The sequence below is a fragment of the Nyctereutes procyonoides genome, unplaced genomic scaffold, assembly GCF_905146905.1.
Source record: "Nyctereutes procyonoides isolate TBG_1078 unplaced genomic scaffold, NYPRO_anot_genome, whole genome shotgun sequence".
Lineage (NCBI taxonomy): Eukaryota > Metazoa > Chordata > Mammalia > Carnivora > Canidae > Nyctereutes > Nyctereutes procyonoides.
In genome coordinates, this window is record NW_026575048.1 from 17,879,164 (window position 1) to 17,894,023 (window position 14,860).

Genomic DNA, 14,860 nt, shown 5'->3' on the forward strand with positions numbered 1-14,860 from the left:
TTATGCTGAGTCTGACCACTTGTAGAAATAGGAGACAGGGGCACATTTATTTTTTCCTCACGTCCACACCCTGTGTTCGATCAGCTTGTAGTCTCTGGAGACAGATTTACTGTGAATTAAATAAGACCACCCAGTAGTGCTTCCAGAACAAACTCCTCTCTCCTCGGGTCTGGCTCCTTTTGGTAGAATTGTTGTCTATTAGTCTCTTAAATAATCAGTGAGAAAGTTTTGGTTTGTTGTAAAATTGGACCACCTATATATAGTCCATGGTCTCTTGTGATGGACTTACAACACTCTCTAAAAAAGTTAACTAATTTGTTTTATAAATGCTAGGTATTGTAGCTCAGAGTTACCTTCTTGTCAACTTTAAGCTATTTTAGGTTAAATGTGTTTGTGGCTTTGCTTGGTATGGTTGGCTGTTGGTTGGTCTACTATTATTGGTACTGCTATCATCATTATTAATTTGTTTTTACTGAAGCCCTTTGTAAAATAAATAAATAAATAAATGGGAATCCAGTTAACGGAAGATATTTTGGTTAAGAATTTTATTTGTTAAAAAATAAAAAAGAATTTTATTTGTCTTTCTACTCAAAACCTTCCTCCGAGGGCAGTCAAGTGTGCCATTGGGTGACCTGTCTACAAAAGAGTAGACTCCCATTTTCCTTAATTCTCCTAGAATGAGATAAAGCATACTGTTCTATCCACTTGTTAGCCACTATTATACACGGAATTGTGCACCCCCACAAAACTGATGTATTGAAGCCCTAACCCCCAGTACACCAAAATGTGATGGTATTTGGAGACAGACATTTAAAGAAGTAATTGAGGCTAAATGAGGTTATGTGGGCAGCCCCTCACCCAATCTGACTGGTGTCCTTGTAAAAAGAGGAAATTTAGACTTAGGGAGACACAGCAAGGATGTGGACACATAAAGGAAAGACTATGTGAAGACACGGCAAGAAGGCAGCCATCTGTAAGCCAAGGCGAGAGGCCCCTGGAGAAACCAGAACTGCCCACACCTTGATATTTGGACTTCCAGCCTCCAGAACTGTGAAAAATAAATTTCTGTTGTTTGAACCACCTAGTCAATGGTATTTTGTTATGACAGCCCTAGGCGACTAATACAGACACCAAGACTGTTTCAAAGGATTCCTTTACTGAGCAGATTCCTGCATGATGGATGACAGGAGCCACCATCCTCTCCGTTTTTGTAAGTGGAGAAACCAAGGCAGAGAAGACTTTGAACCCTGAGCCCTTGATGCAGTGGGGGCAGTGGCAGAGACAGGATTGAGAGGGAGCTGCCTCCACAGAACCCCCAGGGGGGTCCCTTTAGTGTCCCAGTGTTCCTAGAGCCGTACCTGGGACCCAGAAAGATGCAGTTAGAAGAGGATGTTCTAGAATATCTGGAGCAGTGCTTTGAGCTTTGCTCAGGAGTATTCGTTCTCTTTTCTGTGGCTCTTTACAAAACATCTGAGAACTAAATGTGAAACTCTTTCTCTAGTAAAGCCACGTGATGCATGCGTCTAGCACCCATGAGTGAAGAGCCGGAAACATTCTCCCGCACCAACTCTGCGGGTTTCTGGCTATTTGTGCTTTGGTGTAAATGCTCACATTGCATTTTTTTGTTCCTGCCACATTTAACGCTTCAGCCTGAATCCAGCTTTATCACTGCTTTGGGAATTTGTTACAACTTATTTATGAGTATTAAAATTCTGGAATCTTCCCCCATCAAAAAGAAAAAAAAAGAAAAAAAAAAAAGAAAGAAAGAAAGAAAAGAAAAGAACATAGCTACTTTTTGACTTTGAAATTTTACCAGGATGGCAGCTCCAAGAAGATCCCTGCCTGGAGTCCAATAAACCTACAGGACTGGGCAGTCGATGCACCCAGGCTGGTTTGAAATGTGCTGACAGGGCCCAGCTGGGACGGTGCTGAGCAGAAGAGGAGGGAGGCAGGGTCACTCCAGGTCAGACCTGCCATAGAAGAAGCAGAAGGGAGCTGGGTGGTGGCTATTAGCCTCTCAGGTGTCAGAGGCAGTGCTGTATGGATCCAGTGCATTCCGAAGCCAGTTTGCCTTTCCTAGGTGTTTGTCGAGACCCTCCTGTGTGCCTTACTCTGTGCCTGCCTGATCCAGGTGTTGGAGCTGGAAGGGGCATGACAGAGGCAAGAGAAGCATAGAGCAGGCCCTGCTCTGAGATCATGCAGGGTATTGAGGCAGAGACCCTGGTTCAAACACGGGGATGGCTATAGGATGACGTTTGACCAAAGGCTGAACTCAGAATGGGCTCTGGACAAGGAATGGCCAGGTCTTTGGGGGCCGGAGTGACTAAGGCAGTCTTTTCCTATGGGTCGTGAGAGCACTGGGTTGTAGCATCCTGAGGTTTGGACTAGTTGGAGAGAGTGTCAGTTCTCTCTTTTGGTTCTCTGCTTTGGTTCTGTTCCCTTAGGGGTTTTGATGTACTTCTGGGCTCCTTACCCCACCAGGGTGCCCACCGTGTTTGAGACTTCCTTGGACCCCTACAGTCCTCCCCCATCACCATCCCACGTCCCTGAGGTGAGAGTGGCTCTGGAATTCCCTTTTCTCCCTTCAGGGTGTCATAGGATTGTGACAGGGTCTGGCTGGTGTGGGATAGCCAATGAGAGTTTCCCAGGCTTTGAAGCACCAAGAGCAGAGGCCCTGCAGTCAGATGAAAGACCCCCTCCTTGCCTGTTGGCAAGGAATCCAAAGAAAATTTAAGGAATCCTGCTCCTAAAGAGAATGAGGGTGGGCACATGAATACCAGCCCCCATGGGCCCCAGTGGAGGTCTGCAGGTGGCCAGCATTGCCCTAGAGAGGGCTTATTTGAGACACTCCCTCAGCAGACACCAAGGCATATATCAGAAGCTCATTTTTTTTCAGCTTGCCCATTTATTCATTCATTTAACAAATTTGTATTGAATTTCTGCTTTCTGCTAGGAGCTGATGTTCTGACTAGAGCAGGAGCTGGCAGGTGTTTTCCGTAAATATTTTAGGCTTTGAGAGCCATACTGCCTTTGTCACAACCTACCCAACTCTTGTTGGGTGAAAGCAACCACAGACAATACATAAATGCATGGGTGTAGTTTTGTTCCAATAAAACTTTATTGACAAAAAACAGGTAAGGGGCTGGATTTGGCCCAAAGATCATTGTTTTCCAACCCCTGGGCTAGAAACACAGAGGTGAACAAAAGTGGACATAGTCTCTACCTGCTGGGGCTTACACTCTAGGCTAAGAAGACAAATTAATCATATAATCACAAACATGAACACTGGTGCTCGAAGGAAAGATATATTCTCAAAGCTCCAGAAACAGGGATGTGATAGAGTCTCAGGTCAATGAAGCCTTGATGCTTGATTTAGGCTTTGAAAAAGCATAACCAGGTGAAGAGAGGAAACAGCACATCGAAAGGCCCTATGGCAGGAGCCTGGAACATTCCAGAAACTTAAGACCAGTGTGGTGGAGTATAGAGGATAGCAGCGGGGAGGAATAAAATGAAGCCGTAACCAGTCCACACACAGCCTTGGGGCCATGCAGGAGCTCCAGTCTATCTGGGACTAATGAGGAAGGCTTGAAGCAGATGAGAGAAAGAATCAGATTTGCATTTTGAGAAAAATCTCTCTGGCTGCCACGTGAGAAGAGATCAGAGCAAAACAAGTGAAGATTCAGGGAGGCCAAAGAAAAAGCCTGTTGCAAGACAGGAAAGTGGTAATGGAGGTAAAGAGAAGCAGATGGAGATAAGAGATCTTTCAGAAGGATGGGTAGGGCAGGAGAGAACCTGTAGGACGGCTGCGTGTCAAGTTTGTACAATGAGTTAGAGGTGCTGTCTACTAAGATCCGCAGCCCTGGGGAAGTCCCCTGGCTTTTTTGTTTTGCTTGGTTTTGTTTGTTTTGTTTTGTTTTGTTTTGGTCAGAGGAAGGAGCATGATAGGTTGAGTTGCCTTTGAGACATCAAATTAGAGGTGTCAGGTAAGCAGATTGGAGATGGAGCCCAGAGGAAAGGTGGGGACTGCAAGTAGATGTGCTTTGGAGAGTTGTAGCGTGGAGGGGTACCTGAAGCCTTGAGCATGGCTTAGGTCATCTGGGGGAAGAGAACGAAGTCAGAAGAAGGGAGCCTAGGGAAAATCCTCAGGAACTCCCATACTTAATAACCAGAGGGAGGTGGGCGAGCTGCAACACAGACAGACCGTGTCACGGGGAGGAAATCGGAGATTGCTGTGGCCCAGAGCTAAGGGAGATGGTGTCTCAAGCGAGGCTTTTCTGTTCAGCCTGTAGACACGGCACAGTTGACCTGGCTGCTCATATCCTGTGGACGTTTGGACTGGTCAGTGCATGCGCTATGATGGGTTGGTGCCCACACCGTGCAGTTATTAAATATCAGACTGTCAAGCCTGCGTCCCAGGAATGGCCATCAGGGTAGAAGGCTTCTGAGGGAGCAAACTAGTTGGGAAAGTGGAAACATTCCACCCGATTTAGCAACAAGGAAATGGTGGTGCCTTTAGCAAGAGAACTTGAGATGGAGCGATGGGCTACAAAGGGAATGGTGGGTAAGGAAGCAGGCAGAAGGTCCAGGCAGCTCCTGCCCAAGTTTCTCTGGGATGCAGAGCAGCCAAATAGGACAGATAGTGGGAAAACCGGAGGCGATGGGGGGTTGACATTTTTCTTTAAGGTATTGAAATGATGAGAGGCACTTGTTTGTTTGATACTCACACTGTGTGTTTAGTGACTTATCAAATGCTGTCATGTTCATTTATTCATTATTTGATCCCACATGCCTATCTCATCCTGGGTGTTGTGGGGGGCAGGTATTTACTATGTTATGAGCCTAAATTCATTGTATTTCCTTCTTTCCTTTTCAGTGGACATTTATTGAGCGCTTACTATTTGCCAACTACTGGACCAGGTCCCTGTGATACAGAAATGAGTACATTAAAAGCCTATGTGTCCAAGGGGCTTATAGTCGAGTACAGTGGTTATCAGCCAGGGGTAATTTTATCCCCTTTTCTACCTTGGGGACAGTAGGTGATGTCTGGAGTTATTCGTGATTGTCACAACTTGGGGGCAAGGGAGAGAAGAGATGCTACTGGCATCTAGTGGGTAGAGGCCAGGAATGCTGCTTATCAGCCAACATTGCACCAGACAGCCCTTTCAACAAGAATTATCTGGCCCAAGATTTGGATAGAGTACAAGGTGCCTCAATAAATGTGTGCATATGGGACACCTGGGTGGCTCAGTGGTTGAGCGTCTGCCTTTGGCTCAGTGCATGATCCACGGTTCCAGGATCGAGTCCTGCATCAGGCTCCTGCAAAGAGCCTATTTCTCCCTCTGCCTTTGTCTCTGCCTCTGTGTGTGTGTGTGTGTCTCATGAATAAATAAATAAATCTTTAAAAAAAATAAATGTGTGCATATGGAAACTGCAGGAGCTCAGAGGATGGGCACTTAGGCATGCACAGTGGAGCTGGCCAAGCAGAAGATGAGGGACAGACAGGACAGGTGGACACAGCACCTGTGGAAAGGCACGAAGGTCAGGAAGAACATGGTGCATACTCAGGAGCTTCCAGAAGCTCAGAGCCGAGGCACTGCGGGCAATAAGGGCAGAAGTCTCTAGAGTAGGGCCAGGGCCATAGATACCATGCCAAGCATTTTGGATTTTGTCTATTCAATGGGAGGATTCCAAATGAGAGCAAAGCAGATTTGTGTCTCAGGAAGATCATTCTGGTGGCAGACGAGAACAACCAAAAATCACTAACCTTTATTGAGAACATACTATGTGCGTCAGGCACGTTTCTGCATACTTTATTGAATTACCTTATTTGATCTTCCAACAACTCTCTGGAGGAAGTGCTCTTGTTATCCCATTTTACAGCTGAGGAGACAGAGGCAGAGAAGTCATGAAGCTTGCTCAGCACCAGAGAACTAGTCAGTGGAGGAGCCAGGATAGACCGAGCAAGCATGAGATGTGGTTCTTCCCGTCTCCCCTTGGAATCTGGAACCAGACTTGAGCATCCGCAGGGTCTCAATTCATAATTCATGTGCTCCGGTGCTTTCTGCAGCTGCTCCAGGAATCCCACGCCTGCAGCTCTGAGGAGTGTGGCCTTGGGCTAGCCAGCTTAATCCTTCCTGATTAGGAGTTCTCATGTCGCTGTTAATTTTTAGGCACTTTGTGGCTGAAATGCCCCATCGAAAGACAAACACTGGAGAGAAGCATGCTTCTGGGAACTCAGAATTGTTCTCTGCTGCCTGGGACTTTCAGAGGACCCCAGGAACCTCTGTAACTGCTTCAGCAGGACACCACACCCATTGTCAGACGCCGCCCTTCCTCCTCTTATCTTTGCTGCAGGGGGAAGAAGTGGGTCTGCATAACTGATAAAATTTAAAGCATGTCTCAGCACCCAAAGCTTCATCACAAGCCAGTGTATATCCGGCTTCCTCACCTTCTAGTAACAGCAGCCGCTCCTTCTATCAGGATGGGTGGTCCAGTGGGCAGCCTCGGCCCAGCACCAACAGGCATGAAGAGCGGGATCCCAGGGATTGGAAGTGGAAGGGACTGCTCCAGTCTAGAGGGGAGAAGAGATTTTGCCGCTGAGGGAGGCCGAGGGTGATGGACAGAGTTAGGACTAGAGGATCGCTCCTGCCTGGCACCTTACGGTTTCCTACCATTTGAAAAGACCAGACGTACATTTTCATATTTAGATAGGCTTTTCAATAAATGTGTCTTCATTTTTTTTTTCTTTTTAAGGCAGTTGGTAGGTTCTGGGAGAGCTTCGGAAATGCAGACTGGTCTGTGATCCAGAAGGAAAGCCTCCTGAAGAGAAGGCAAACACTGCAGTGCTCTAGAATAACCCACTACAGGTAGATTCTTTGAGGTTAGCCCCAAATTACTCCCACCAGCCAGATGAAGAGCCTTAGGCCGAACCACTGCTGCATGGCGTATCCATGGGAGAAGCCATGGTCAGATGTCTAGATTTTCTTACACATTTCACTTTGTCATTTAAAGATTCCTTGGTAGGACAGAGAGTTCTCTGGGCTTCAGTTTTCGCATCTGTACAATGAAGGAATTGTTGAATTAAAGATTGTCTAGTGTGGCTTTGATTTGTAGATTAAATTGGGCCTTTGCCAGGATGGTGACCACCTCTCTACAGCGCCAAGAAAACTAACTTTCCCCCCAAATATAAAATATTCCCCCACTTTCCCAAAGAAAAGGTCTCTGAAAAAACCTTTTCAGCCACACTGAACATATGAATTTTGGAGAATATAGATGTACATATCTATAGTATTACACACAGACATAGAGTATATTGTTGTAGTATAGATAACTTATCGTCTACTTAAAATATGTAATTAATTGCTTTAGTTACACATCTTTAGAATTAGAACATCTATAGCATGCTAACTTTAAAATACGACTTTTTTCACTGGTCGGTTTCACGAATCATCATTCAAGCCTGTCGCGTGCAGTTTCAACTCCAGTGGGTGTTTCGTTCCCAGTGTACTCTTTATCACTAGAGCAGCTTTGTTTGTTAAGTGGGCTCCATGCCCAACATGGGGCTTGAACTCATGACCTTAAGATCAAGAGTCACGTGCCCTACGGACTGAGCCTGCCAGGCACCCCACTAGAATAGCTTTTTTGAGTCCCCTGACAGTTTTCCAGAGGTTGCGATTCTTACTTCCATCCAAGTTTTCAGGAGAAGCCACTTTTGAATCTGGGAATTACATCTTCCTTTAAAATTGTGTCCCAAGCCACCAGACCCAATTCCTATCAGGTGTAACCATTGTTGTGCCATTTCCATTTGCCTCACAGGTGCATGTTCATGATTTCTTGCAGCATTTAGCTGTTGTCAGGCATCTTTTTAAAGTGACCTTTTAGTCTTATTTACAACAATATCCAAATCCTAAAAATATGAAGTCATAATCCCAAGAACAACTACACATCTGTTTTTGCTAAATTAGGCAAGAGAGTGCACTGTGAGATATCTTTTTATGGATAAAGAATTTATCAGTCAATCTATTGGGTATATCGAAGAGAAGGCAATCTCCTTTTTCAGATAATGAGAGATGAAGGGAAAAATGATCATGTATCTGAGCATAAACAAACGTTTTTTAACTTGCCAAATTCTCCTTTAAAACCTATCCGCTAAAATCAATCAATCAATCAATCAATCAATAAAAATAAAAATAAAAATAAAAAAATAAAACCTATCCGCTTACTACATCGTACCTACGGGCACTCTTCATGGCTGTTCAGCAGAGAGGTCTCGGCTGGAGCCGGATCACAGAGGATGGTGGTGGGGCTCCTCAGCCCACTAAGAACTCTGACCACCATCTTTTCTCACTTTCCAAGCACCAGGAACCACAAGCACCTTCCGGCCACCTTTCTGCCAACCTGCTGCTGGGCTTTTGTGTCTTTTAATGAGCATAGAGTCGTTTGGAAATATGCACTGTGCTCCACAAAAGGAAATAGTAATATAATCAGAAATGATTATATTCCAGCACTTCAGCACTATTGCTACTATTAATGTCCATTATCACTATATTACCTGAAATGTGTTTAACAGTTACAGCTACCAATCAAGGGTGCCTGTCCTGGAAAATGTGTATTCTTTCCGCCTGGATCACACTATGTATTGTGCTGTTACTGTTTTAAATTTTTTTTTCAGATAATTGGAACCTGCTACTTCATACTTTGAAAAGTAATGTAGCAGGCGAAGCCCTGAGAGTTGCAGAGCCTGTGCCTCCATCAGGAAAATAATGCAATTTCCACCCAAAATGATTATAATATTATTCAGTGATTACATGGGAGGGGGGGTAGTCTGTTTTTGTTAGACTTTTGAAAGTGGCAAATTGAATTCCATCCAAGTAATCAGAGCTTATAAGGTTCCAACATAGTGTGTTTGCACATGTTGGAAGTTCATTTTCCCAGGGTCCTCCCCAACTTGCGCCCCCAGTGCTTTTGCTGACCACTTAGGGCAGACCTGAAATGCCAGGGGGTTAATTCTCTGGCAGCCTCTCTCGGCCTAGGACAAAGGGGGAGTCAGTGCAAAATGCTCCAGCTGCATTTGCACACACCATGGGGTGTGAGGGATGCCTCTGAGACCTGCCCCTGTCACCCAGAGGTTCGCAGTGAGATTGGCCTGGGTGCCCACAGCAGTGGCCTGCTCATTTAGGACCATCTGTGTTGGCTTTCTTCACTTACCTGTGTCATTTCCCACTTGCCTAGCTCTCTGAAATCACTCCCCAAAGAAATCAGTTGCCTCAAATCTTTATCTGGGTCCTGCTCCACAGTGAGAGGCATACCTGGCCCCCATGCATTTTTCTTCCCATTTTAAGGGCACCCAGGGGCTGCTCTGGATCCCACTGTCCTATAATCCATTTCACAGAGGATTCTTGGCAGCACCCAGAAGTCTTGCTGGGTGAAGGCATCCTTATCCTGAAAAACAAAAAAATCTTAACTTTTTTTTTTTTGGGTTGTGAAGGTGATGAGTATAATTGATTTCTCCTACCTCTTCTCTTAATATTACCCCATTCAAGGAAGACAAGATGACTTAATCCGGGTTGTATTTAAAATGCCCATAATCAAAAAAAAATAAAAAATAAAATAAAATGCCCATAATCAAAGTCCTCATTCTGAAGATGTTCTCTGTGTGCTTTTAGATAATTTATGTATAATTTTCATAGATTTGTCAACAGCAGCCCTTCCTCATCTAAACAGGCTGCTTGTAGACAGATCACTTAATTTACTCCTCAGTGTTATTTTTCATACATGGTTGCTGCACGGCCGACAGATAGCAGATGATCCTGCTACAGACACGTTTGACATGGCATGTGCTGTGAGCATGAGCAAACTCAAGGTCTCCTACTGTGGCAAGCAGTGTGTGTCTCCCTGTAATGCCAGAAGCGGGGGAGGGGTCCCGGAGAGCATGCAACAGAGCAGGTGCTGAGGCTGCAGTCCCTGGCAGGACTGAGGTTTAGAAGAGCCTCCCCTTACCTTCGGTAACAGAGGCTGCCCCGGCCCTCCCCCAGCCTGGGTGGGGGTCACCTGCTGACACTTTCTGGCTCCTGCCTCTCTCTTGTCGTCCGTGAGGGCAGGCTGCAGGTGTGGGGGTCGCTGAATCACCCTGCTGGTCTCCATGCTGACTCTGCAGGTTCTCTCGCCCTTTAGAACCTAGAGTACACCCTGACATAGAGCCTTCCTGCAGCTTGGGGCCTCCCTCCGTTGATCACCTTCAGTCCCAGGAGTGTTATTAACTTGACCCTTAGCATCCGCAGCCTTGTGACATCCTGTAATTCTGCATATGGCTGTGTGACCGGGTAGATGCCAACCCTGCCAGCTTCTAGCTGACCTGAGCATCTGTCTGGGAGGCGATGGTGCTGCAGCCACATCCTCACTTTGGAGGATGGGGTACCTAGACGAGGCCAAGAGTGCACACTCCGGGGTGAGTGGGCAGGAGTACAGAAACCCTTCCCTTCAAAGACTAAGTGAGTGCTGATGGATTATTTGTGTCACTTTCGTCTGCTGGGGTAACGGCAAGCAAGTGCATTGTGTTCCAACGGAAGAATGTTCTCTAGACGCGGTAGTCTTCACCATGCCAGCTTGTGACAGAGTGAACCACATCAACTTCTAAATTTTCTCAATGGAGTGTGATGTGTGTAATGTGTAATAAAATATAAATAAGCCTTTAAGAAGCATCTATGTGTTTCTTTTTATCAACCTTTAGATGCGTTCAAGCCAACTACAATTTTATATGAATTCTAGATGATATGTAGTATTTTTATTTGCTACTTCATTGCTAAATGTTTCATATAAAACTGAAGAGGGAAAAAAAATACACAGTCCCACATATAAAAGAAGAAGCAGATGGCTAAATGTGACCGTGGGAGAGAAGCAGTGAATGGAGTGCTCAGAATGGAGGCTCCCCACTCCTGGGTGCAGCCCGAGATGGAGCGGAGGGAGATTCGTGTATGTGGTTACCTGTGCTCGTTAGCCATTTGCTCCCACTGTGTTTTAAATAGGGCATTAGTATTCAGAAGAATCTACAGGTATCTTTGTTATGGCTTTTTTTTAATCTTTTAAATGTACATATAAATGAGTATGTATTATTTATAGATGTCTTTGGATTTAGAAACATCGAGCTTGAAAAGTAATGCAGCAAGGAATATTTGATTTACTGCTCGCTGGAGAGGAGAGAGGAAGACGGGGGCTTTCTGCAGGAAGGAAGACTGGGTTTGATAAGTTGTTCCCACCTTTCTAGGGGACTTTCCTGGAATCTTCACGTCCAGTTAAACCGCAGAGAGATGAGGGGGGAGAAAGAGACCAGCGGGGGAATTAGGAAGCCAGCACTGCCATCATCCTGCCCCTCCTGCTGATCAGCTGTGTGACCTTGAGCTTGTCACTCACCCACTCTTGCCTTTGGTTTCTTGCCTCTATCTGGATATCAAGCCGTACCAGGCCGCAGCTCAGCGATTCCGTGCATTTGTATCGACTGTTCTGGGCTCTGGCCTGGCTCCTCGGTTGCTGGTTGAGATCGCAGATGTGCCGTGAGGTTGGTGAGCAATGGCTCCATGGTTTTTTTTTTTTTTTTTTTTTTTTTTCAGATGGAACGTGAAGCCATGGTGCGATCAAGTCACTTGCCTGCACACGTTGGTAGAGATCAGGAAAACAGAATTAGCTCCTAATTCTATTTTCAGTTCCTAGGCTGTTTCTATATTGGCCAAGAAAAGCAGAGAACTTAGAGAAATTCCTGGTAATGACTGCTTTCTGCCTGGGTACGGAGAAACATGCCTGTCTATGGTTTATTTTTAAATGGATAACTCATCATATCTGGGTAAAAAGTACTGTAATCTCCAAAGGCTTTTCTTTCACAATTTTTTTTTTCTCTGAGAGTATAGAAACAGCCTCAGATCTACTCAAATAAAACAGCTTTTTACTGGGCAAGGAAGCAGTGGTTTTCAGATGTTGGCCCTGTAGGCTTGGGTTCAGAACAGAGGTGGAAAGAGGGAATAGGAGCCTTAGCGGCATCTTCCCTCAGGCCTGGAGTCTAGTTTACCAATTGCTGGGCAGGGAAGCAGGGGAGAGGCTGAAGCTGCCCCCTCAGAGGACATTCAGGGTCATAGCTGGAGGAGACAAGGAGTGGCAGCTGACCAGTGTCAGATGGCCAGGGCTCCTGTACCCGTGGTCAGCCCACTGCTTTGACTACCTCCCAAGGAAGATCCCTGCCTGTGCATTTGTCCCTACATGCTCACTTCTGTGGAGAGTTCCTGAGAGAAAGCATCACCTTGTGTGATTCCCAGCCCTCCCCATGGCACTGTAGGTATTTTAGGCGCACCTCCTGTGTGCTTCAGTTAGCAGGTATGGCTAAATAATGGTTAGAGCCACCCATTATGTGTGCCATGGGCTATGCTGAGTGCCTTTCCTACATGCTCCTGACCACACACAGGCCTAGCCAGCCCCAGAACCCATGCAACAGGAAATAGGATGTAAATCCAGAAGGAAGCTCCAACCATGTCATTCAGGCCATGGGGATTCAGACTTGGGAGAAGGGATTGTCTCATCTCTCTGCATCTCCCAGAACTGACCAGAAACACACTGAATCTAAAAGCCCAACATGTTTACTCTGTGAAGTCACTTTTGCCTATTGCTTCTTTCTAAAGCTGTGGGCAGGGAGTGTCAAGGGGGCAGGGGATGCTGTGGGACCACTGTGTGCTCGCTAGCAAGTGTCTGCCAGACTGGCTCCTTCCAGACCCTGGCAGTGAGCAGATGCCACATCCAGTGAATGGGTTTGGTGATTACTTCCCCGGTCACCACAACTCTCTCCTGCCCCCTGGCATGGATGGCTGTGGCCCAGGTAGAGGACTTGGGTGTTTTCTGCTGTGGTTGACTACTTGAGGGCTTAAGGTACAGTCAACAGCTCCCAAAGAACTAAAACAACTCCAGGGCCAATGACAAGGAAGGCGGCAGGCCTCAGACAAGAAGCTGGAACAGGAAAGTTGGAAAGAAAGAGGGAATCCCTTGGGCAGCCCGGGTGGCTCAGCAGTTTAGCACATGCCTTTGGTCCAGGGCGTGATCCTGGAGACCCGGGATCGAGTCCCACATCAGGCTACCTGCATGGAGCCTGCTTCTCCCTCCACCTGTGTCTCTGCCTCTCTCTGTGTGTCTCTCATGAACAAATAAATAAAATCTTTTAAAAAAGAAAAGAAAGAGGGAATCTCTACTCTCTCAGGCTCTGCTATGTGGTCCAGACTTGAAGTGGTCTCTTCCCAGAGTGTGAGTTCCTCCATGGTTGATGCTAAGATGGGGTCCACTCCGTGGAGCTGGGATGAACATGACTGGGACTGTAGAGCCTACTGGAGATAGCCGGGGAGCCAACTCATCTGGCCACGCACTACTTCCTCTGTGCACTGCTACCACCCACCAGTTGGCCTACTGTTCTGTGTTACTCCAAGATTCTAGACAATTCTTACTGAAATGTTACAGCCTCACAGGAGTGTTAGGGAGAACCCAGAGAAGAGACTCGCTCACATGGAGTCAGAGTTTTAAGTGGCACAGCTCCACTGAGGCCAACATGGTGGAGGTGAGCCTCTCTACATGCTCCACTGCACATGGAGACCTGGCAGGTGCTGGAAAGGAGGGTACTGCATGTCTCTCAACAGCAGGAAGGAGAGGGGAACCCATTCACACTGCGGTCCAGCTTGGCAGTATCGGCAGCTGGCCTCCCTGTCAGTGAATTAGAGATGCGGGTGCCTGTCCTGCCTCTCCCAGGGTCCGTGTGGTGGTCTAATGAAGGAGAGAAGATGCACAAGCACTCCAAAGAGCCCACAGCACCAGGCGAATGTGAAGCGTCATCATGAAAAGCTTAAATTTATGGGTCTGAAGGAGAAGCAACATCTGGGAAGGAATTATTGCAATTTAAAGGGAGGATGCAGGCCTGTTTATAAGAACGAAATCTGGAAGCAATGTCTGATTTTTTTTATTTTTAGCTGGTTTGTATTCCAGTCATGAAACCATGGTGTGAACCTCCAGATGTGTGAAGCAAAATTGTAGAAAATGAGTTGAGTCTGGTAGGCACTTTCCTTCCTTCAACAGAGCCTTACTGAGCATCTACTACGTGCCAGGTGCTATACACGCCACCATGGGCAAGTCAGGCTGTTGGGTCCCCTGGTACCTCCACCCCGGTCCTCACCTCATGGTCTTCAGAAAATGCAAAGGTCATGCCAGTTCCAGTTCCATTGATCAGGAAATCTGTATTAACTGGGGGTGGAGGAGGGTCTGCGTGCCGGCACCGAGTGGTGGGGCCGAGTTAGGGGATTCCTAGTTAATGCAAGTGCTGAAGGGCCTGCTGGGTGATAAGATGACAGGGTGGGGTGTAGGGGAGGGGGTTGATTTCAACTTTATTTTCTGAACTGTTCCAGTTGCATGTCTGGCAGAGCACTGATGTGACATAATTTAGGATCCGATCAGTCTATGGGCACCCCCTCTTCCTTCTCTGCCCATTCTCCTTGCCCAGACCAGCCAAAGGGGACCTGGAGACGGGCTGTCAAGAAATTTCATTGGGTGATGCACATGCTTGATATTTGCCAGCAGTTTCCTTAAGAGTATCTGTACTGTAAAGAGAAGTCTTCAGTAGGAGAAGGGGTGAAGGCAGGTGGGAGGAGATTCAGGGAGGAGAGCAGGTGTGTGGTCAGGGAAGGAGGGGGGCAGGGGCGGTGCTGGGGGCCGGTGGCCCAGGCAGTGGAGGCTGGACAGTGTGGAACATGGAAAGAATCAGGATTTGCCTGGGTATCCCGGGGCCCTTGCCATGGAGGGATTTGGGGCAGGAATGCCATGACTATTCTGGGGTTGAGCACAATCC

The 14,860-nt window shown here is 46.8% G+C and overlaps 1 protein-coding gene across 4 annotated transcripts in view; it reads left to right on the forward strand.

Annotated features, from left to right (window-relative positions):
- KLHL29 (kelch like family member 29) overlaps nt 1-14,860 on the forward strand; it is a 308,129-nt gene that overhangs the window by 61,975 nt on the left and 231,294 nt on the right. Inside the window, exon 2 of one of the 4 annotated variants that reach the window (XM_055327216.1) lies at nt 11,607-11,655. The exons of 2 other annotated variants lie outside the window; for them this stretch is intronic. Coding sequence is in view for 1 of the 2 variants with exons in the window: in XM_055327214.1 (XP_055183189.1) it covers nt 11,543-11,554 (12 nt within the window). In the remaining variant the exon portion in view is untranslated. Of the gene's footprint in view, nt 1-11,263; nt 11,555-11,606; nt 11,656-14,860 lie in introns of all 4 variants that reach the window. One more of the 4 variants, XM_055327214.1, reaches the window with a different exon arrangement.